Source organism: Balaenoptera ricei, chromosome 11 (genome assembly GCF_028023285.1).
Source record: "Balaenoptera ricei isolate mBalRic1 chromosome 11, mBalRic1.hap2, whole genome shotgun sequence".
Lineage (NCBI taxonomy): Eukaryota > Metazoa > Chordata > Mammalia > Artiodactyla > Balaenopteridae > Balaenoptera > Balaenoptera ricei.
In genome coordinates, this window is record NC_082649.1 from 36,950,984 (window position 1) to 36,976,460 (window position 25,477).

The 25,477-nt window shown below is 38.6% G+C and overlaps 1 protein-coding gene across 4 annotated transcripts in view; it reads left to right on the forward strand.

The window, feature by feature from the left end:
- The window catches only part of BTBD9 (BTB domain containing 9), a 406,786-nt gene that overhangs the window by 284,502 nt on the left and 96,807 nt on the right, over positions 1-25,477 (forward strand). For all 4 annotated transcript variants that reach the window (XR_009505745.1, XM_059938776.1, XM_059938774.1 and 1 more), the window contains exon 8: positions 13,732-13,921. Coding sequence is in view for 3 of the 4 variants with exons in the window: in XM_059938776.1 (XP_059794759.1) it covers positions 13,732-13,921 (190 nt within the window). In the remaining variant the exon portion in view is untranslated. The remainder of the gene's footprint in view (positions 1-13,731; positions 13,922-25,477) is intronic.

The following is a 25,477-nucleotide window of genomic DNA, read 5'->3' on the forward strand; positions in this document are numbered from 1 at the left end:
CTCTTATACTACTCGTAGAAAAAGATGCCCTTTACATTATAACTTTTAAATTTTCTTGAGAAAGAGTTTCCTAAACTTGCAAGACCAATTTCAGTGACTTTTTGTATGTTAGGTATTTTTCCCCATATCAGCTTGAATAACTTGTCGTGATGTAGGGGGCAGATATAGAGTCTTTCTCTGACAGATTTTGTCCAGAGAAAAGGAAAAAATCACCCCAATGACATATTGCCTATTAGTTCAAACACAGAGTTAGCTGTTTGGGCTATCTTTTTTCTTACATCTGGAAATTCCTTTGTCCTAAATTTAAAGGCCTCACCTGCAGAGTGAATCCCCCTTTGATACGCTGCAGTGGTTACCGCTGTTAAACATCTGATGCTTGATTCTTTAAGGTCTTTTTGAATCGAAGATTTTCACAGCTAAAACCTCCAGTGTGAATGCTGGAGTTTGAAAACTACAGATAAGAGAGTAAACCTCTTAAGCAGTTAGTTCTGGAAGGTGCTTTGTGAATTCACTGAGCCTGGTGAACATGCATACTTGGCATCCACTGGCCCCACCCCACCTCACCTTTGCCCCTGGGAATAACCACCTCTGATTTCTCACCTCCGTCTTCTATAAAACTGCCATGTTCTCTGAAACATGTTTGGAGCTATAACTTTCTAAAGTTACAAAGTTTGCATACTTTGGGAGAAGGGAAAGCCACATTTAAATTTTGGAAAAGTGTTACCTCTTCCTGTCACTGGCTAAATAGAACCCAGCATGATTGTCAACGTCCTTATAATCTCAAGATAGGGTGTGTGATTTGGGCAACGTTGGTGATGTTCAGAATTGGAGCTATAACAGGAGTGATGAGAACACAGATTATACTGACTGAAACAGACAAAAATGAAAACAAAGAAGAAAGGAAAAGAGGCTCAGAGGAATGGGTCGCCAGCATTCAAAAGGCAAGGTCTGTTTTCTTCCCATGGGCTTCCCCTGCAGATATGGAGAGATGGTCATGACTGAATCCTTTGGAATTGTGTTAGGAAGCAGCCTTTCCACGGTGCTGGGAACCGGGACATATTTGGGAAAGGAAAAGTTTAAAGGGTTTTCTTCAGCAATGTAATGTGATATACTATATGATTGAAAAGTGATTTTTTTTAATTGAAATATAGTTGATTTACAATGTTGTGTTAAATTCTGCTGTACAGCAAAGTGATTCAGTTATACGTATATACATTCTTTTTTAAATATTCTTTTCCATTATGGTTTATCACAGAATATTTAATATATTTATTTCCCTGTGTTATATAGTAGGGCCTTGTTGTTTATCCATTCTATATATAATAGTTTGCGTCTGCTAACTCCAAACTCCCACTCCATCCCTCTTCCACCCTCCCTCCCCCTTGGCAACCACAAGTCTGTTCTCTATGTCTGTGAGTCTGTTTCTGTTTCATAAAAGTTCATCTGTGTCATATTTTAGATTTCACATATAAGTGATATCATATGGTGTTTGTCTTTCTCTTTCTGGCTTACTTCACTTAGTATGATAATCTCTAGTTCCATCCATGTTGCTATAAATGGCATTATTTCATTGTTTTTTATGGTTGAATAGTATTCCATTGTATATATGTACCACATCTTCTTTACGCATTCATCTGTCAATGGACATTTAGGTTGTTTCCATGTCTTGGCTATTGTAAATAGTGCTGCTATGAACATAGGGGTGCATGTATCTTTTTAAATTATATTTTTGTCCGGATATATGCCCAGGAGTGAGATTGCTGGATCATATGGCAACTCTATTTTTAGTTTTTTGAGGAACATGCATACTGTTTTCCATAGTGGCTGCACCAAGAAAATTGATTTTTTTTTTTAACCTAATAGATAAAACCAGGAATGAATGTAACTTAGTGCCAGTGTTGCAGAATACATTTTTGTAGCTTTTTGATAGTTTCCAAGAAAAATGGGCTTGAGCTCTAATTAGCTATTGTTCATTTACAGCTGTTCACACATAACAGCTGTGAGTATTTTTCCCTTTAGAGTAAGTTGACAGAAGGTTGGATTGCAGTTGGGTTGGAAGCTTGCCTGGTCAGCAACAAGTTCCTATGTAGACCTGTGGATAGGCCCCTAGGGTAAGTCCCCCTTTAAAAAAAATAGTGTAGGTCTGTAGGGAATATCTAGATGTGACGTTAAGCTGATAGTCCTAGTTGTCTTTTTGAAGGAAATATTTTGTAACTCTGAAAATCTTGGCAACAGAGAAGAATCTCCCTTGAGACTGTTAAGTACTTGATGGCTGTGTGAACCACTGTGTTATTAGAAAACAATTTGCAATGAAAACAGCCAGGGAAACGTTGCATGAAGCCCAACACAAGCACTATTTGTTTGTTTGTTTGTTTGTTTACTTGCTCACTTGTTTATTTCTTTTTTTAAAAACACCTTTATGGGAGTATAATTACTTTACATTGTTGTGTTAGTTTCTGCTGTATCAAGCACTGTTTTTGAAGATGACAATCCTCTGTTAAGTGCTAAGTGCTATTTCACTTTTAAAATCTGCTTCAAATGGGTTTTTCCCCCTATCTCTCAAAGGTGATCTCTGGAGACCGTTAAATAACATGTCAGTCTTATCTTTAAAGATAGCTGGTACAGGTGGCCCTCAGGTCATGTCCTAGTGAAGTAATACTGCCTTTTAAAAAATTTATTACTCCTGAATTAAATTTACAGGCAGGCTGTTGGCCACCCCTGGTGCTGTGTAAGAACAGAGGACAGTACAATTGTTTTCAGAGCACTTTTTCTGCAGTTCCCCACAGTGTGAGTCATCCCAATATTCATACACTTGCAGAATGTATACCCTTTGTTAACATGCAATTTTTGCATTCAGAAGCAGCAAATTAAATTTGAGCAGAATTGCTATGTGCACAGAGGGGGAAAGTAATTTCTGCCCAGGCACTTCCCCTTTGCTCCTAGCATAGGCTATTGTAATAGGTATGTAGCTGAAGGATGGCAAAGGAAAACCAGAAAGAGACAGATGCGAGATGCTGGGCTTTGGCAATATGGTTTTGTAAACAAAGTGACACAAATTGGGGCAGAAATTCCAGTGGGACAAGGGAGGAAACTGGAAGACTGGAAATTCAGCACAAAGCTGAGTTCCATCCAGATGGTGTTTTTAATACATTTATCAGACACATATGAAAGACGGTAATGAACATTCAAATGGGGAGTGGCCCGGCCCCTACGGGAAGAAAAACAGTATGGCACCTTCTGTGCGTTGCAGTCAGTTAGAATCACTCTCTAATTTTTCCCAGCAAAAAAAGACCACAGAATTTATTCAAACCACTGAGTAATTATTAGGCAGTCCAACTAGGCAGGCTGAGGTTTGTGTTTCTAGGAAGAAGAATTAATAACAGAATTTTTTCCTGCTGAAATGAAGGAAGTGGCCTATATTAGTAAACCCAGTGGTGACATTTAGGACAGACCTCTTCTCTGAGAACTCTTATAGTATGACTATAACCAGATAGCAATACTGTCAGGCATAAAAAAGCTTCTATAGTCTTTAAAAGTCATGTTATTATATACATTCCTCCTCTTCCTCCTGTTCTCCCCCAAATGGTTTCCCTATCAGAAAATATTTTAGTCTACCATGAGTGACCAATCTTTCTGTATGTGGGACAAACTTTTAGGGGAAGAGAAGTTGAGAGAGCTAAGGGTATATATGTAGTGCTTATAAAGCAGCTCTTCTGCAGTGGGCATATTTGTTTTCTTTTTAATGTTTAGGTCAAGACCCAGAGATTGATCATACTTCACTTTTCTAAGAAAACTTTCTCTTAGAAAGCAGTTTTTTCTGCTTTATTCAGTAACTTTTATTAGATTTTCTAGCTTTTGGTAAGGAGCTATGTTAAGTGCCACACCTATATACGCATGCTTTTCCAGCTCTGATTCATTCTTTCAGCAAATATTTATTTAATAACTGCTATATGCTAGGCACTCTTTCTTATCAGTTGGGAATACAGCAGTGAAAAAAAGAAACAAAAGTTCCTGCCCTTATGAAACTCACATGCTAAATCTCCAATTGTCAAGTTAGATCAGATTGAAATACTGATTTGGATATTAAGAATTGGCCCAGCGCTGGAATTATGGTCTCACCTTGGTTATTTACAGAAAGTCTTTATCCACAGGGTTTGTGCCCAGATCCCTATCCTTCTCTTCTTTCCACCCGTTGGCATCATTTGGTCGTTATATTGTTAATTTGACTCATTGTTTAAAACATAGGAATGAGAATTAAGAAAAGTGCTGATCTGATTTGCTACCTTATGGAATAAGTACAGTTGCTTATCAAGTTGCTAGTAGAGTTCTAGCAAAAGCAATTTCTTGAAAGGAAATTTGGGAGTTGGGGTAGATTTCACTAATACAGTCTACCTCTGTGTATTATATGTGTCTATGTTTATCTGTGTTGGGCACCCTTTGTAGAATCCAGACTTTGACTTAAAAACGTTAATGGACGATGATGTCAAGATCAAAGTGGAAACCATGGAATACTATTCTCCAGCACATAGATATAGGATTTTTTGTTAAGAAGGCACTGTTTTTGTTTTTGAAATGTTCTTTTTTTTAAAATCCCGGCCAGGGACTGAACCCAGACCCACAGTAGTGAAAGTGTGGAGTCCTAACCACTGGACCGCCAGGGAAGTCCCAAGAAGGCAAAGTTCTTTAAAGTAGCATATGTTAGACTACCTTAAGATTCCAGAGGGTCAGAGGGTGATATTACTAGGGCAGTTTTGCTTAGAGAAAATGTTGGAGACTGAAAGAATCTTCTTTAATAAATATTTCTAAATATGTCTTTAGAAAAGGAATTCTGAGTGCTTATCCCAGCCTTTTTTCCCAAAGAGCTTTAAACCATATCACTAATGATTTTATGATCATCTCTGATGCTGCTGCACTAATTGACTAGTTAAAATCAGATCATCTAGGGATAAAATTGTGAAGCAGTAAGGTAGCTTAGGAGGAGGAAATTGATAAACTCAGGGAGAGTCAGCAAGGACAACCATCAAGACCTAGTGGATACTACAGGGCACATCAGCATTGTAAAGAATCCTAAAAGGTTTATCCTTTCAGACCCTCTGAAATTACTTGCCATATTTCTGGTTTTCATAAAAACAGTGTTAAAATTTGTGGAATTTTAAAAATAACCAATATTCCATTTGTGGAAAAGAACATAAAGAACATATATGTAAAGTCTGGAGAGCAGGAACACTCACATGCTCACCACCCATCTTGAGAAATAGAACACTACCAAATCTTTAAAGCCCTTTGTGTGTTCCCCCCACAGCACATCCCTGCTGTCTTCCTATCCGAGGTCACCATTCATCTGAATTTGCGTTTACTACTCCCTAGCTCTCTTTTCTAATCTCACCACATAGGTGAGATTCACTAGGTGTCTATCACTGAACAATAGAAGTGGAATTGTACCCTTTGTATTTTTGACTTGTTCTTCTTAACCAACTTTCTTTGTAAGATTGACCCTTGCTAATACACATAGCTTCAGTTCATTTATTTTCAATACTGGGTAGTTTTTGTTTGACAGTGAAATTTTAAAACTCAGTGGACAGGTTAAACAGTAGATGAGACACACCTGGAGAGAAGCAGTGAACACAAACAGTAATTTTAAGAAATTACCCAGAATGCTTCAAAAAGAGGTAAAGAGGAAAAAAATGAAAGGAAGGTTAAGAAATAGAGAGGATAGAATGAGAAGTTCCAACAGAGGTCTAATGGGAATTCTAGAAGAAGAAAAACCAGAAAATGAGGGAGAATCAATACTCACAGAAATAATGGTTAAAATGTTCCAGACTTGATAAAAGCCATAAATGCTTATATTCAGTCCTGAGCAGGATAAATTTAGTCTGCATCTAGGTACAACATAGTAAAATTGCAAAACACTAAAACCAAAAAGAAATCCTTAAAATTAACTGTGGAGAAAAAAACAAATTACAGCAGTTAGAGGGATAGCAGACATAACAGTAGAAGCTAGAAGACTATGGAATAATATCTTAAAAGTGCTGAGGAAAAACAGCTTTTCACTTAGAGTTCTATACCCAATTAAACTATTATTCAAGAGTGGTGGCGAAATATACTTTCAAGTAAAGACTTTGCTGAATGGATGTGTCTTAGAAGGAAGTTGAACCAAGAAGAAAGGAGGATATAAAAAAAATAAAGGTGAATAAATTGGTGAATGTGAATAAATAAGTTTTGGCTGTATAAGATAATAATAATGGTGACTGATTTTGAGAGTCTAAAACAAGGTAGAAGTAAAATGTTAGGTAAGAATAACAAGCCAAGAGGCAGACGATTTGTATGAAAAAGTGTTAAGATCTTTTATATTGTTCAGGAGAAGGGAATATGTGATTTTTAATTTTAGGTATTGTTAAGTCTGGTATGCATATATAGAATTTAGTAAAAGAATAGAAATAGAATATATAACTTCCCAATCAAATCAATAGGAATAGCTGGTGGGTAAAATAAAAGAAATTCAATCTGTTAGAAAACAGGAACAGAGTAGACAGAGAGGTGGGGGAAGCAGCAAAGAAAAAAAAAACTTGTAAGTAGAAATAAAAGTGATTAGTGGGACTTCCCTGGTTGGGCAGTGGTTGGGAGTCAGCCTGCCAATGCAGGGGACCCAGGTTCGAGCCCTGGTCTGGGAGGATCCCGCGTGCTGCGGAGCAACTGGGCCCATGCGCCACAGCTGCCTGGCCTGCTCTCTGGGGCCCGCAAGCCACAACTACTGAGCCCGGGCACCACAACTGCTGAGGTCCACACACCTGAAGCCCATGCTCTGCAAAAGGAGAGGCCACCGCAGTGGGAGGCCCGCGCACCGCCGTGAGGAGTGGCCCCCTATCGCAGCCTCTGGAGGGGACCTGTGCGCAGCAACGAAGACTCAACACAGCCTAAAATAAATAAATTTTTTTTAAAAAAAGTGAATTAGTATACATCAGTAATAACAATTAATATGTCATGTATATCTGCCAGTTAAAAGACAAAGGACACTGAATTTTTCAAAAATCTAGTTATATGTTATCACAAGAGACCAGAAAAATAGAAGAGTGATGCTAAGGAAACAGTAGCCAAAATAAAGGCACTGTATTTATTTGACATCAGAACATGTAGATTTTAGGGCAAAGGCATTATTAGAGATAAAAAATGACACTACATAATGATGAAAGGTTCAATCTACCAGTTAGATATAATTCTAAAATAATGTACACGAAATGATGTGTTCTCAAAATACATAAAGCAAAGATTGACAGAATTACAAGGAGAAATTGACAGATCTACAGTCATAGTGGGAAATTTAAACAAACCTCTCCCATTAATTAGTAAGCATGTAAGTGATTTGAACAGCTCAGTAAGTTTGATATAGTAGGTATATATAGAACCATATATCTCCCAAATTAGAGAATACACATTCTCTTCAGGCACATGTAAAATATTTATAAGAACCATGAACTAGACCACAGAAAAGCAAATCTTATCAAATTCTACAAAGTCAGTATCATACAGACCACACCTTTTAATCCACATTACAGTGTAATTAAAAATCAGTAACAAAAACTTGAAAAGTTAAAAAAACAGTCTTATGAATAATTTATGAAGCAAAGAAAAATCTTAATGGAAATTAGAAAATACTTAGATGCAATCAACTTTTAAAACACTTTATGTCAGACAAACCCAGATGGAGGAACATTCTACACCATAGTTGACTCTAATACTCTTCAAAACACTATATATCAAAACTTAAGGGTAAAGATAAAGCAGGACTTAGAGGTAAAACATTAGCTTTAAATGCATTTATTAGAAAAAAATAAAACTTAATGTTTTGCTCATTATTTGCTTCAGATATTTAGAAAAAAAATAGAATAAATCCAAAGGAATAGAAAGAAGAAATAATAAAAAGAGCAGATTTAGTGAAGCAGGAAATAAAGAAAATAATCAGCAAAATTGAAAATCGTTTTTTTGAAAACACTAATGTAGTAGACAAACATGTATAGGACTGACCAAAAAAGAAAGGAAAGGTACAAATACAAATATTTGGAATGATAATGAGAACATACTGTGAAAATTTTTATGCTAGTATATTTGGGTTGTTTTTTTTTTTTCCACATCAAGGCTTACTGCTTTTTTTTAATTTTTATTTTTTAATGTCTTTATTGGAGTATAATTGCTTTACAATGGTATGTTAGTTTCTGCTTTATAACAAAGTGAATCAGCTATACATATACATATATCCCCATATCTCCTCCCACTTGAGTCTCCCGCCCACCCTCCCTATCCCACCCCTCTAGGTGGTCACAAAGCACTGAGCTGATCTCCCTGTGCTATGCGGCTGCTTCCCATTAGCTATCTATTTTACTTTTGGTAGTGTATATAAGTCCATGCCACTCTCTCACTTCATCCCAGCTTACTCTTCCCTCTCCCCGTGTCCTAAAATACATTCTCTACGTCTGCGTCTTTATTCCTGTCCTGCCCCTAGGTTCTTCAGAACCTTTTTTTTTTTTTTTTTTTTTTTTAGAATCCATATATATATGTTAGCATACGGTATTTGTTTTTCTCCTTCTGACTTACTTCACTCTGTATGACAGACTCTAGGTCCATCCACCTCACTACAAATAACTCAATTTCGTTTCTTTTTATGGCTGAGTAATATCCCATTGTATATATGTGCCACATCTTTATCCATTCATCTGTCGATGGACACTTAGGTTGCTTCCATGTCCTGGTTATTGTAAAAAGAGCTGCAATGAGCATTGTGGTACATGACTCTTTTTGAATTATGGTTTTCTCAGGGTATATGCCCAGTAGTGGGATTGCTGGGTTGTATGGTAGTTCTATTTTTAGTTTTTTAAGGAACCTCCATACTGTTCTCCATAGTGGCTGTATCAATTTACATTCCGACCAACAGTGCAAGAGGGTTCCCTTTTCTCCACACCCTCTCCAGCATTTATTGTTTGTAGATTTTTTGATGATGGCCATTCTGACTGGTGTGAGGTGATACCTCATTGTAGTTTTGACTTGCATTTCTCTAATGATTAGTGATGTTGAGCATCCTCTCATGTGTTTGTTGGCAATCTTTATATCTTCTTTGGAGAAATGTCTATTTAGGTCTTCTGCCCATTTTTGGATTGAGTTGTTTGTTTTTTTGATATTGAGCTGCATGAGCTGCTTGTAAATTTTGGAGATTAATCCTTTGTCAGTTGCTTCATTTGCAAATATTTTCTCCCATTGTGAGGGCTGTCTTTTCATCTTGTTTATGTTTTCCTTTGCTGTGCAAAAGCTTGTAAGTTTCATTAGGTCCCATTTGTTTATTTGTGTTTTTATTTCCATTTCTCTGGGAAGTGGGTCAAAAAGGATCTTGCTGTGATTTATGTCCTAGAGTGTTCTACCTGTGTTTTCCTCTAAGAGTTTGATAGTGTCTGGCCTTACATTTAGGTCTTTAATCCATTTTGAGTTTATTTTTGTGTATGGTGTTAGGGAGTATTGTAATTTCTTTCTTTTACATGTAAGTGTCCAGTTTTCCCAGTACCACTTATTGAAGAGGCTGTCTTTTCTCCATTGTATATTCTTGCCTCCTTTATCAAAAATAAGGTGACCATATGTGTGTGGGTTTATCTCTGGACTTTTTATCCTGTTCCATTGATCTATATTTCTGTTTTTGTGCCAGTACCATATTGTCTTGATTACTGTAGCTTTGTAGTATAGTCTGAAGTCCAGGAGCCTGATTCCTCCAGCTCCATTTTTCTTTCTCAAGATTGCTTTGGCTATTCGGGGTCTTTTGTGTTTCCATACAAATTGTGAAATTTTTTGTTCTAGTTCTATGAAAAATACCATTGGTAGTTTGATAGGGATCTCCTTGAATCCGTAGATTGCTTTGGGTAGTATAGTCATTTTCACAATGTTGATTCTTCCAATCCAGGAACATGGCATATCTCTCCATCTGTTTGTATCATCTTTAATTTCTTTCATCAGTGTCTTATAATTTTCTGCCTACGGGTCTTTTGTCTCCTTAGGTAGGTTTATTCCTAGGTATTTTATTCTTTTTTGTTGCAATGGTAAATGGGAGTGTTTTCTTAATTTCCCTTTCAGATTTTTCATCATTAGTGTATAGGAATGCAAGAGATTTCTGTGCATTAATTTTGTATCCTGCTACTTTACCAAATTCATTGATTAGCTCTAGTAGTTTTCTGGTAGCATCTTTAGGATTCTCTATGTATAGTATCATGTCATCTGCAAACAGTGACAGCTTTACTTCTTCTTTTCCGATTTGGATTCCTTTTATTTCTTTTTCTTCTCTGATTGCTGTGGCTAAAACTTCCAAAACTATGTTGAATAGTAGTGGGAGAGTGGGCAGCCTTGTCTTGTTCCTGATCTTAGTGGAAATGGTTTCAGTTTTTCACCATTGAGAACAGTGTTGGCTGTGGGTTTGTCATATATGACCTTTATTATGTTGAGGTAAGTTCCCTCTATGCCTACTTTCTGGAGGGTTTTTATCATAAATGGGTGTTGAATTTTGTCAAAAGCTTTTTCTGCATCTATTGAGATGATCATATGGTTTTTCTCCTTCAATTTGTTAATATGGTGTATCACATTGATTGATTTGCGTATATTGAAGAATCCTTTATGCTAGTATATTTGAAAACTTAAACAAAACAAAAAATTCTCCTGAAGGGCCAGGAATATCTAAGGTAATTTTGAAGAAAAACGGAGAAGAAGGGGAAGGAGAGGGAAGACAGGTGTTTAGTTTGTCAGATTTTAGTATACTGTAAAATTATAGTAATTAAAACAAGATGGTAAAGGCACAAGACTAGGCAAATTAAGGAAACAGAGTACAGATCTTAAAAAGAGATTTGGATACGTATGAAAACTTTATATGTGACTAAAGTAACCTAAATTAGTAGAGGAAAGCGATGAACTGTCCATTAAATGGTGCTGGGGAAATTAGCTAACCTTATGAATAAAAGGTGAAAGTAGATCTGTATTTAATAGCATACCAAAAATAAATCCTAAATAGATTAAAGAACCAAACATGAAAAGCAAAATTTGAGAACTTATAGAAGAAAATATAGGGAGATATCTTTATAAATTTGGGGTTGGAAAGAATTTATAAACAAGGAAAGGAAAACACAAATCATATAGGAAAAGATTAAATATTTCAACTCAACATTAACCAAGAAAAGAGTGACATCCTGCCAATGAGGTAACTCATAGCCACAAGTGTAATTCCACTTCTGTATGTGTGTGTGTGTGTGTGTAAATATATACATATATATGTCTTACATATTCCTTGAAGAAACTCTTACCTATGTACACAAGAATACACATTTGTAATCACAAAGAAAACAATGGTAACAATCTAAATGTCCCTTTGGTATATTTATACATTGAAATATTTTATATACTTTACACAAATGAACTAGATTTATCTGGCTATTGAACGTTCCTTCATCCTGGTTTAATGTTTATTGTAGACGTTAATATTGTTGACCAAATATTCCCTTTCTTCTCCTGGGCACACAGCAAGTTAGCCCTCTCCTGTCCCCTTTGAAGTTAGGTAAGGCCCTGTGACTTGCCTTAGTCAACAAAATGTGAGCAAAGTGATGTGTGTTGCTTTGGGGGAGGAGTTTTAAGAGCCAGTGCCCAGTTCACTCCCTTCTCACTGCTGCTGTGATTGAAGAAGCACATATCAATCAATACAAAGCTTCCGTCACTAGGTTCCCTGCATGATGCAATGCTCAGAGTCACCTTGCTGATCATCACTGAATGCAGCATAGTGTGGGTGAAAAATAAATGTGTGCTATTTAAGCACCTGGGAGAATGGAGGCTGTCTCTTACTGCAGCTTAAGCTACCTACAGTGTGATTTTATGTCTCAGCTCAGTTTATTGTGTATCTTGTGCCACTTCCTTTAGTTCTGTCTTCCAAATCACAGAATACTTCCCCTTTTCCATGAGATGGAGGTACCATGACTTAGCCTCTAAATATAGTCCTTTATCTCTTCTCCTTTCAAAGTCAGAGGGGAGCTTTTCTCTAAGCCCCTTCTCTGCCAGGAAACTGTCCTCACAGGTTACTTTACCAGAGATTCTGCTTATTGCTTTAGAGTTAAGCTTCATAGTCAAGGGATTCATGGCCAGAAAATCCAATCTCTCTCCCTTCCTCCTTCCCTTCCTCTCTTCTTTATCTGTGGATGGCTGTCCTTATCTACAGAGAGCAAAGCAAGCAGTGAAGGTATATGAGATGAGGGAGCAAAGCAAGTAGTGAAGGTAGATGAGGGCTTGAGTACAGGCATCCCCACCTTTGGAAAGTAAATGCATTGCTTAGAAGATACATGGAAGATTATTTACTCCTCATCATTATAAAGTTAGAAATGTTTTGGCATGATAATAGTACTGCTCACCCTCTCTCTTTACATAGAGTATAATATTATACTGAAAAGTATAGTATATATCTAATAAGAAATTGTCTTTTTTTTCAATCCATTTTAAAATTATGTAAAGTAAGCTACACATCTTGAATGTAAGTAACTAAGGTTAATTGTAGATTTAGGTTAAATAACTTAAATTTCTGAAGAAAATCGCAGCGCTAGTAAATGCACAAAAAAGGTCCCAGTGGACTTAAAAGGCTCTCACCTTTTATCATTCTCTTCTCAGTGTTTAGAGAATCTACATCATTTTTGGACAGCTATATCATTTTGTGGATACCCTAGACTTTTGTAAATGAACAGGTGGATGTGGACTTAAAGTACATAGAGAGACACAGAATCAAAACAGAGCTGGTGCTTCAGAATGCAGCAGTTCATGAACAAAGAGATGAGCGTATGTGTTGAATTGCTCAGAATAGTAAACAAACAAAAAAGGGAAATGAATCATGGCTGAGGGCAACTGTATATTCTGCAAAGGGATTGGTGCCATGTCCTGGATTGTTTTCCTGCTTTATGAATTCTAAAATACTGAATCTATATATGTCATGCTTCTTTAAACAAACTTACTACATTTATTAAGTGTAATAAATATGTACAGTTTAGAGAATACTAATAAAACAAGTGCCTATGTACCTATCGCCTCACGAGAATAGAAGAAAACCAGTAGTTTTGAAGCCCCTCCAGGATTTCATCTTGGAAATGAAATCAATTAATGTTTAAACACATTGGTGGGTGTCCCTCCAAGATTTCATCTCCCTCTTTCTCATACAAATGATCATGAATTTTGTGTAATAATTCCCTGGATTTCCTTTTTAGTTTTACGTTTATATATGTATCCCTAAACAAATTATATTTTTAGTTTTGTCTTTTTAAAAAGCTTTGTATGAATGAACTCATACACTGTGTTTTTCTGTGCCTTGCTTTTCTCACTCAACATTGTTTTTTGATTAATCAATTTGGATATAGTTGTAGTTAATCTCAACTACTGTGTGGTGTCCCACTGTAGTAATATTTCACAATGTATTTATCCGTTCTATATCTTATGGGTTATCATGTTTCTTTGTAATAAAATTCTTTAGGGTTAATTGCTACATGTGGTTTGGTTTGTTCCAGCCTCAGGTTCAACTTTTTTAAAAGCTATTTGGCATGGAAATGTGTTCATATCTTGAGATAATCAAGATGCTCTAATTTCTGTTTTATTATTGATAGTAATTAATTAATTTTGTTCATAGCACACTGTTGGGATATATTTGGCTTCTATATCTTGATGCTGAATCTCGTGTTGGATTCACAGTTCCCATGGAGAACGTTGCAACAATTGCTGATTGTGCCAGTGTGATTGAAGGAGTCAGTCGGAGCCGAAATGCCTTGCTGAATGGGGACACTAAGAACTATGATTGGGATTCTGGCTATACATGTCATCAGCTAGGAAGTGGTGCAATTGTGGTTCAGCTGGCACAGCCATACATGATTGGGTCAATACGGTAAGAAGATTCCCTTTCATTTATTACTTTTAAAATGGAAGACACATGTGCAAATTGTGTTTTGGTACATTGATGATCCCAGTAACTTCAGTCAAGATACTCTTCTGTTCTTTGCTCTAAATATTGAGAGGAGGGGATGGAAAATGAGGGACAGAGATATACAAGGGGCTTGTTTGGATTTTCTGGTGGGGAAATGCACCAAAGTTAGACTTGTGGAAGGACTAGTTTAGATTTGTGGAGGGAGAGGACTAGGGCCTCTCCCTGGATACGGCACAAGTCTCAGTTTGTATTGGTTAGGAACTTACAGGATGTCAAAATCATTTTCAACTCGAATAAATGGCTTTATATATGAACCAAACAGATCTGAATATGAAACCTGGTTCTAAAAGATCTTTTTACTAATCTTCATGTCTGGGTTTTTGGTTGTTTTCATTTTGTTTTGTTTTGTTTCGCTTTGCTTTAAGAAGGGAACTTTAACCCACTATTGCTTGATTTGTAGGATCATATAATTTTAAAATGTGACACTGGTGACATCTCCCAGAGGATATACTTTAGTTCAAGAGAGTCATCTGGGTCTCAAATAGGCTGCCCTTTTTTTTTTAAGGTTCTAAGAAGGTCTCTGAAAGACTAATGTTGTGTGTGTGTATGTATATATATATATTTTTTAACACAAGATATTTTACATTATATCTTAGCCTGCCAGAGGTAGAGATGTTGGTGAGACATGACTGCCTTCCTGCCATCATGCTGTACCACATTTGCCTTACTGTTTCCTGTTCTCATTTTACAGTTAGTATGTGTAAAGAAAGAAATAGCACAAAAAATAAGGTAGTGGGATTCTAATAGACAAAGGTTTATTGATGTTTAAGCTAATAACTGCAGAGATTAATGCTGCTTGTCGGTTCCCTGGGGTACCCTGACAAGTGATGCTGGATTTCTTGGAGAATTCAGACTGTTGGTTTCTTCATTTAAATTGTCAGCCTCTTTTCATAAAGGGCCACATACAGGCTGAGTACCACAGGCAACAAATCACAGAGAAGCCTTGAATTCATACTGCAGGCCAGACAACTCACTTTGTGCTTAGGAAGGGGGAGGACACAAGCCACAATCAGTCTGGACAAGCTAGCAGTATAAATAAACTTCCGTCAGAGAGCCATCAATGTGCCCTCCTTCCTTCTTCTCAGCTGCATGCATTAACTAAAGTAATCATAAGCCATCTATTTAATAAGTCATCCTAGAATCTTTGTCATAAATGGTGTGAAACTTATCGGAATATTTCCCATTACAGTCTTTTCCTCTTTACTTTAAAAATCTGGAAAACAGTTGTCCTTCTCTTGTCTTATAGTCTGCACAATTTCTTGACGATTACCAATCGTGTCTCTGAGATTACATCTGCAGTTTCTTTCAGAAGGCTTGGTGTGTAACTCATCTGAGCAGGAGACTTGAAATCGTTTAAAATGACTAGATACTTTCTTTCACTTCACCTATTTGGGGCTTCAGTTTTCTTTTTATTATGTTTGTTCTGCCATTTCTAATTTGAAAACCAGTCTTCTTGCCAGTGAAGATAGAAGCAAACTGGCAGCTTAGCAGGTCTGCCCACTCTCTTTTAATGTTCCCTGTATTCTGTCTGCTTACCTGGCACCCCACATTCTCCACCTGCCATCCAACAACGGTCCCTGTGCATCTCAAAGCAATATGTCAGAAATGGAATTCCACCATTCTCCCCTTTCCCTGCTCAAGTTGCCTCACACTGCGATTTCCTCATCTAATTTAGTGGTACTGCTCATCCACCCATCCACTGAGCCAAAAACATGGAAATCTTCCTAAATTCCTTCCTTTCCCTCACCTCCCCCACTGAACCAGTCAGCTGTCAATACCAGCTCGTACATATCTCACAAATCCTTCCTCTCTTCCCCATCCCCACTGCCATCACCATAGTTGTACCTTTGTAGTTTCTCTTCTCTAGCTAGCTCTTCTTTCCCCACCTGCAACCATCTCCCACACTGTTACCACAAATCTGATGTGGTCATGCCCCTTCTTAAGAGGATTCATGGCTACTATTTGCCTTAAGGAGAAAGTTCAGACAACGGCATTAAGAACATGTGACTTGCTTCTGTCTGTACAACCTTGTCTCCTGCCTCTCCACCCACCCCTACACGTACTGTCTCAGCCTATCCAGCTACTTGCAGTTTTGCACGTGTCACCCCTCTCTTACCCCATGCCTTCAACTCTTAGAACATGCTGTTCTCATTACATGTGTGTCTCACTACCTTCTCATCACCCCTTTTTACCTGGCTCCTATAACCCCTTCAAGACTTCACTCCTTTGGGAATGCTTCCCTAACCTTCTATCATCTCCTGGGCTGATTTAGACATCCCTATTCAATGATTCCATACATTCTGTATGTAATTCCTCCCAGAGCATTTGTCATGTTTGTATTATAATTGTTTACTTGCTGCCTTCTCCCAGCCTCACCCGATATATGAAGCCTGTGGCAACTCGGAATAAGTGTTCCTTAACAGATTGAATGTGCAGATGAGGTAGTCTATCAAGATAGAAGGGGAAATTATAGCGGGTATAGTGGGAGATCTAGAATTTTAGATCCAGCAGAGACCTCATGAGGTCATTGCCAAGGTGACAACTTAGAAAGAGACAAACAAGCTTTTCATGTGGCAAGGCTACCTTGGCCTCTAGCTCTACTCAAACAATCAGAGATGTTGAATCTGACTCCAGATAAAAGGTGTTACTGGAGCTTAAGAGAGACAAGAGAGAACAGTCCCGTTTGGTTTTCTTTAAATGTGGGAAAAGAATGGTTCTCCCAAACAATTTTTTTTTCCTGTCTCAGAGGGGGATGATGAGCACGAGCACAACCAAAGGCAGAATTGTGGGTCTCAGCACCGTGTGAAGCCTCCACCTTCCTTAAGCCCAGCTATTGCTTTTGCAGTGAGAAAATCCATGCAATTGAAGCCCCATGTAACTGGCTGAACGCTCAGAGAGACACGTCTCTATGAAACTAACATTACGTTGTCAGGAACTGCATTTGCCTCTTCTGTGACATTATCAAGAAGAAAGGGAGAGGGATTTCTTAACCACCAGTGCCTCTGGGTGATGCTGGATATCTCGGCAGGCCATGGTTAGCAGCAGCTGATGTGCCCAGATAGATGTTTATTGATAGGGAACTAGATCAGTGGCGCCTCTTCATGGGGATGGGTAATTGACAAATGACAGGTTGATTAGTCAGTGACATTTGACCCATGGCTTCTATTGCTTGTGGTGACTCACTTGCTTTCCTAGTCACTGTATCCAAAGAAACCCAGATTCCAAATCAACACCTAGAGGGAGAGCATTACAGAGCTGAGTGACTAACATTTTCTCCATCTTAGAGGGAGGAGATCTGGCAATTCTGGAACCTATTCCTCTGGGGGCCCAATCACAAGGTATACTGACTTTAAAATTTCAGGTTTCTTTGTAGATGGTGAACACAGAGGCAAATGTCTCAAACATGGATTATCTTGATTACCTCATTCTTTATTCCTAAGAGAGGACAGAATTATTGTATGGATAAGATTTCTTTTGTCCGTTTTCATCCACATAAACCATTTCTTCCTTTCCTGAGTGTTTCCCCTGTAGCTGGGTAGGCAAGCAGAGCTTCTTTCTTTCTTTCTTTCTTTTTAAACATTTTCTTTTTTTAAAAAATGTATGTATTTATTTATTTTTGGCTGTGTTGGGCCTTCGTTGCTGTGCACAGGCTTTGTCTAGTCACGGCAAGCGGGGGCTACTCTTCAGTGTGATGCGTGGGCTTTTCATTGTGGTGGCTTCTCTTGTTGCAGAGCATGGGCTCTAGGCACACGGGCTTCAGTAGTTGCGGCATGCGGGCTCAGCAGTTGTGGCTCACGGGCTCTAGAGCGCAGGCTCAGTAGTTGCGGCATGTGGGATCTTCCCAGACCAGGGCTCGAACCCATGTCCCATGCATTGGCAGGCGAATTCCTAACCACTGCACCACCAGGGAAGCCCCCAGCTTCTTTCTTGACAGACAACGCCCACAGCTCACCACAGTCAGTGGGAACCTAGTCCTGCTAGTGTGTCTGGTATGGTAAGTACCCTTGTGGATCCTGGAAAGGCTGACCTTGAAACCTGATCTCTGACCGTCTCCTCCTCCCCTCATTGTCTTTCATTCACTCAACATTTTTTGGGCCTTTAACTGTGTGCTAGGCACTACTCTAAGCCCTGGGGCTACAGCATTGAATCCAGAAAACAAACATCAGTTTTCTCACAGAACTGGCATTCTTGTTGGGGGAGGGGGCAGTGGTGGATAACCAGTAAACAGCACTATTTGTAATATGTCAGATATTTCAAAGATGGAGCCATCAGGAGGGAGGACTAGGGGTTGGAGACAGCGCAGCTTTAGATTGGGTGTTCAGGAAGGTCTCACTGTGCAGAGCCTGAAGGATGGGAAGAGTAAGCCATTGGGGGACCTGGGGGATGAGCCTCACAGGCAGAGTGCCAAGGCCCCAAGGCAGAGCACGTGAGGCAGGTTGCAGGAGCAGCAAGGAGGTCAAGGTGGCTGGAGTAGAGTGAGGGAGGGGAGGAGAGTAAGAGGCAAGGCGATGGAGGTGACTTTCAGAGGTGACAGCCCTGAGATGTTTTGTTACTGTTTCTGTATTCAGTCACCAGCTCCCCAAACCATCCCACCCGCCACCACAAACCCATCCCAGGGTTTCATTAGTACCATTAGAGGAGAGTTTTCTTTGCTGAGGAGAGGAGGGGCGGAGCTGGGGCGCCATCATGCCTTTAGAAGCCACCTTCTTTGTTCCTGACCAGCCTTTGTCCAGTCAGCTCCCAGGAAAGAGACAGCAGGAGGCGTCCTAGTCCTTGCAGTTTATGTGAAACTTTCTCCCCATCTTTGGTGTTTATTTCTCTTTCCCAAGAGCCAGAGCAGGCAGTATAACTTGGAAATAAAGGAGTTTGTCTTTGTTGTTGCTAGGTTTACAGGCACAGCGTAACTTGTTCATTTTATTTGAGAGAAAAAAAGAGAAATTGCCTGGAATGTGCCTTAAAAGTGGGTAACTGAGTAGTAATTATATCATTTTCATGCCTTTTTAAAAACATTAAAATTTAAATAACAGGAAATCTTCAGAGGCCTGATCACATAAAACGACCACATAGTAACTAACCAAATCTACCTAAGTCTTAGTTTATAGTCCCTCTGTCGCCTTAGTTTAAGACTTATTATCTTTCTACTTCCTAATCATGATATCCTTTTAAGTATTTTCAGGTTAGTATGAGAAATCACATATGCTTTGCATTAGGCATGTGTATCACCCAGTCTTTTTCAGCTAGTAAGTGACAGCACTTTGTTGAAACCCTCATTATTAGATAGTCAATTAAATTAACAATTCTTACCTTAGCTTGAAAATGATGGTTTTGTAATTGATATATGCAGTACTGTAAGTAAAATACCCGTAATGCTTTAACTAACCTGATTGTGAGTAAGTAGGCTGTTGGAAGATGAAACAGTGCAGGTAGATGCAGCTAAATAAACCCATAGTCTCTCTGGGTGTTATGAGGATTAAGGAGTTAATGACACAAAAATATTTTGAGTTCCTCAGTTGGAAAATGTTATATGAATATAATATGTTAGGACAAAATGGATCTAACCCAAAGTATGTTCTTGGTGGGTATTCATAATCTCTTTAGTCTGTGGGGAGGACGTTTTTACTTTGCAATAGGAAAAAAAACCAGTTCTACCACTTATAAAAGTTAATCTGGCACAGAATTTCTGAACCACAAATCAGTTTATGCCTTGCAGTTATTAAGCATAGATAAAACAAAGCAATAGAAAGTTGATCCTTTTTAAAAAAAATTAGATATGTCGCTGTGCTCCTTATTCATCCCAGTATATATTTCCTTCTCTTTGAGCTGTTGAGCCCACACCCAGTTCAGCTGCCCTTTCACTATTGTGTGGCTGCAACCATTCTAGATTATCTATTCAGTTTGTAAATCAGAAATCCCTTTTTCACTGCTGTTTTTCCTTCTTCCCACTGCTGACCACCCTGCCAAGCTATTGCTCATCCACTTCCCTCCCAAGGATAAGCACAGAAAAGAAAAAGGAGAGGAATCACAAACCATTCCATTTTGTGTCCTGTTTAATAGCTCCAAATGAAGGCTTAGTCCATGAAGGTGGGGAGAGAAATTGAACCAATGACTCTCAAATGATGTTTTGTAATTATTTGAGTATTTTCTACGTCTGTGCAGCCCTCAAGTTCTTGTAGAGCCACAGATAATCTCAAGTTGAAGATAGTGATTGTAGTATTGAGATGGACTTGGGTCTTTGCAATGATTTCCAAGTGCCTAGTACAGTACTTTGTGCTGTGAGTACTCAATAAACGCTCATTGACTGAGCTGACAACATAGTATGTTAGTGCAACTAAAGGGAGTTCTATCTATCAAATAAATTGGACATCATATTTGCTCAGTGTGTCTGTTCTAAGTATATGTGAGGAAACTGCTAAAGATCTGGCATCTCCAGCAAATGACTAAGATGAAACTCTGGTGTTAGGTGCTGACATGAGCACAGGTAAGGACTCTTGCCTCAAGTTTCATGCTGCTTCCATTTCATTCTATCTGAGTGCTGCACAGGCAAGCATACATTTATTTACATTAGGACAGCCTTTTTTGCAACCTAGAGAGTGAAAAGTTTCCTTTTTATAGTCTAAAGAATACAACAAACTTCTAAAAATATGACTCCTCTGGCTTGGATTAAGATTGCCTATAATTCTAGTCAAAATTGGAAAGATATTTTACCAGATTTGCTTCATATCAGTCATGTCACGGCCCTGAACCAAGGAATTCTTCCTTGCCTTGCTGATCCATGATTTATTTACCAAATGTTGTTTCTCTCACAGCCTATCTGCATTGCACTAAAGTCTTCTCTTATCACCCTCAGACCTCAGAACTCTGGTTTCAAGAAAAAGTGTTGAATAAAAAATTATAGTTGTGGTTCTCAGTAGATGCTGGAGTCTGAACTGTCATGAATACTAAGGCGACCAGGAATCCTGGAGCCTGGAAACAGCAGAGTTTTGGGGAATGGTAAATATGTCTCAGCTAGTTTCATCCCAGATGTATCTCAAGACCAGAAAGTATTGCTATGGCAACTAAGTTGCTTGTTAAAAATACAGGAGGGGGGCTAGAATTCAGATGTTCTTTGGAAAAACAGGAAAGGTTAAATGCTCCCCCCAAAAGTGTGTATGTGTTTGATTTACCTCACATGTCAACCATTTATTTCTCTTGAGCGATTAGAGGAGTTGACAACTAGTCATCATAAAATATAGCTGAATACATGAAAAGAAAAATCCTTTCAGTTTTCAAAGATTAACCCATCAAGAAGACATTTTTACAGAGGATATCAGCCCCATTTGACGCAATATTTCATGCACAAATGTATGTTTAGTAATTATCCAGAATCGTTAATTTGATACCCCTCTAAAACAAATACTTTACCAGTAGTGCTTTAAACAATCATTTCAAAAACTGGAATCATTCACCTTGGAAGATCAAATGAATGGAAAGCATCAACCTTCTCCTTCTGTGGTTTTACTTTGACAGATGTTTTAAACACTGCTTCCCCCAAGATCAGCCATACAGGATCACAGAAATGTGGCTCTTCTCTTAAGCGCTAGCAGAAGCATAGGACTTTCAGCAAATTCACCAACATTTCTACAGATTTAATACATCAAATTGCTTGAATCTATCTTTTGAGTATTAAGTAAATGAAGCTATTCTGAAATCTGATGAAGGGTCACCTTCATTTAAGGAATTACTCCTTGAATTAATCCAAAACAGTAATCTATCTTTCAAAACCTTCAATCCTCAGATACTCTTAAATCAGAGATTTTTTTCCCGAGGAGCCCCAATTTGTCACCTTGTTAAGGTGCTTTTGGTGCATCATGGTAGCACTTGATGTCTGTCTGTCTGTCTTGTCTCTCTCTCCTCTCCCTCTCTCCCTCTCTCTTTAAACTTTGCCCTTTGTAACCTGGTAAACACAGAGGCACTTGACCAAAACATCCTTGTATCTTTAGTGAAGAACAAGCAGAAGCACTGAGATCAAGAAAAACTCTTCCACTTCCCCTTCTTGCTTCTTCCCCATCCATCCACTTCCATTCTGCATCCTTCTCTTAGGAAAAGTGATTATGATGACAGGCTGGTTGGTACCCCTCAAGGACTCCTGTCAGCAACTTTCCTGGACACTCAGGGCCTTAGCTCCCGCTGAGGAATCATTTTTTTTTTCTGCTGTGTTACCTCTTTCAACAATGTATCAGATTCAGTATAAGGAGTATTGGTTACACAGATAAATACAGAGTGTGCTTTTACTTCTGCCTGTATTTTCTTTCCTGTGCCCTTAAGACCTAATGGTAAGGATCCTCTTTCTTCCTTTTACTTACGACGTCTGAAACCATGTCCCTCAGTGATTATGACATTACCACCCTTGCCACGTTATCCTTTTACTGTAACCAAACACCAGTCAAGACTGTTTAGATTTTCCATACAATTTAATGGTCCTTTTAGTTGCCTTGTCTTTCAGTAGCTCTGGAGTTTTAGCTGCTTCACTGTCTCCATTTAAGATGTGAAGAGACTACAGTATAATTTGACTTCCTTCTCTTTTTCTCTACCATCAACGTGGTGATACCACCAGTGCTAAAACTCTTCCTTCAAAGATTCCAGTATGTTGCACAATCCTACAGAGCCTCTTATGGCCTTAAAAAGAAAATGAGAGAAGGCATTGTAGCTTCCGGTTCAACCCACTCTCATTTCTTAAGGATATAAATTATAGAAACTTTCATTAAATGCTATGGCTAAGACTTGACACATTAAAAATAAATAAATAAAAATTTATTTTTATTACTAGCCCTCATATGCTCCAAAGGAGCTTGCAATTGGCTGCAAATAACAAAGAACCTGATTAAGAAAGACTATTTAGGGGCTTCCCTGGTGGCGCAGTGGTTGGGAGTTCGCCTGCCAATGCAGGGGACACGGGTTCGAGCCCCGGTCTGGGAGGATCCCACATGCCGCGGAGCAACTAGGCCCGTGCGCCACAACTACTGAGCCTACGTGCCACAACCACTGAAGCCCGTGAGCCACAACTACTGAAGCCCGCGCGCCTAGAGCCCGTGCTCCACAACAAGAGAAGCCACCGCAATGAGAAGCCCGCGCACCGCAACGAAGAGTAGCCCCCGCTCGCCGCAACTAGAGAAAGCCCACGCGCAGCAACGAAGACCCAACGCAGCCAAAAATAAAGAAATAAAAAATTCTTTAAAAAAAAAAAAAAAGAGAAAGACTATTTATTTATTTATTTATTTATTTATTTATTTTTATGGTTGCACTGTGTGGCTTGGGGGATCTTAGTTCCCCAACCAGAGATTGAACCTGGGCCCTCGGCAGTGAGACTGCAGAGTCCTAGCCACTGGACCACCAGGGAATTCCCAAGAAAGACTTTAAATGTTTTTTAAACTATTTTGGTTTTGTTTTGCTTTTGTTTGTTTGTCTCGGTCTCACATAACAAAAAGTCTACAGGTGGGTGGCTGCTAGAATTGGTTCTGCAATTCAGTGAGCTCTTTGATTTTCTTGGTCTTTTCTACTTGTATTTTTGCCTCAGAGAACAGGACAGCTGCTACAGCTTTACCTAGCACGTCTGCGTTTAGGCAGGAAGAAGGAGGAGGGCAAAGTGGTAAAAGTGTCAAGAGCCCTGCCAGCCAAGTCTGTCCCTTTTTATTAGGAAAAGCCAAAACTTTATTTGAAGCCGCACCTAGCCGACTTCCACTTAGTTATCAGGTAGAACTATGTCATGCAGTCAGCCCTAGCACGTCTGGCAAAGAATTGAGGGTCATGGTAAGGAGTTGGCTCATCCAGTCAACAACTCTACCACAGACACTACCTCCTGCTTGACATTTCACATCTACTTTGGAATTTTTATAAATCTCCATATTTCATGTGTTTGGTTTATTTTTAAAAAACAGCTTTATTGAGATATAATCCATATACTGTACAATTTACCCATTTAAAATGTATAATTCAGTAGATTTTTTTTCCATTTACTTTTTTTAATGCCCACAGCTTCTGGATGCATCTAAAACAGTAAATATAATAATTGTATTTTATATTATTCTGAGCTTCAAAAATGTTCTGTAAATAAAAAGCCTATATCTGCTTACTGGGTAATTCTGCTCCAAAATGAGAAGCATTACTGATTATATATCTTTGATCTCTTATTCATGAAATTTACCTCTTGAAAAAAAACTTTAAGTTTCTGTTACAAATTGTTACCTAGCATTTAATTTACTGTGACTGGCCTTCATGCTTTACCAGCAGAGTGATAGTGGATGTACCTAATAAAATTTGGGAGGCAGGCAAGATCCCAAGTGCCCTCTGATCAAAAGGAGAATAAATTTTGTTTGGTGTGGTTTTACTCTAGTTAAGTTTATTTTAAACATTTCTGAATTTTTGTTAAAATTGGCAATCCATATGGAGTCTGTTAACCAGACATATTTGATTAACCAAAATACCTGTTTACCTAACCAGGTTATAGGAACTTGACTTTTTTTCTGTACATGTAAAATTCTAATATCAGAAGTTTCACTGCATATCCATGTTATTTTGAAATGGTAGATTAAATTATGTCAAAAGTCCTGCTGGAAATAACATTTTCAGTTTTTAAGATCTGGAGTTAAAACACTCATGCCCATCAGCCCTAGCATGAAAAGATACATTAAAAGACCTCTGATTTTCTAAGGGGATATTGGGGAATAACTGTCATACCACCTCCAGTCTTTTCCTCCTAAGTCTTGGAATTTGTTTGTAGGATTACAATGAATATTTCTGGTTTCTGGAACTTTTGAAACGTGAAGTACAGTAAGCGGGAAGGTGATTATAGCAATACCACAATTCCAGATCTTGGGAGAAAAAATTAAAATACCCTCTGCTTTTCCTACCAGCATTTCTTTGTGCCTTCCCCAATCCTCATTTCACTCCTCCCCAAAATGGTAGTCATGGTCAAAGCATTTAGTCCCTTTCTGGAGGAGATGCTGATCAGATGTGTGAGTTTGCAGGAACAAGAGTGGGCCACATTTCAGTGGAAGCACTTCTTGTGTCTCTTGTCTTCCACTAGGCCCTAAGTGGGATGGGCCAGGACTAATTCTGCTAGAAAGAGGCCCTGTCCTCCTTCTTTGTTCCTACCTCTCCCCATCTCTCTCTCTCCTCTCTTCTGTCCTCACAACAAACACACCTATCCTTTCTTCTCCTTGGGCATTCTTACTTCCTCTTCTGTCTTTTAGGGTGGCCAGGGTAAGATTACTGCCTCAGCCCAGGGATAGCTCAGTGCTAGGCAGCAGGGGACCATGATCTCTCCTGTACTAACTCTGTTTTGGTGGTACTAAAATGTGTATTGGGTTGATCCTTCCTTAAATTGTAGTGGTAAGAAGCAAGAATAAGTTTTGGGTGTGGAAAAGGGACAGAACAGGCCTCCTAGCTTGCTTTGGGTGAAGCTGTTCAGGCATAACCAAC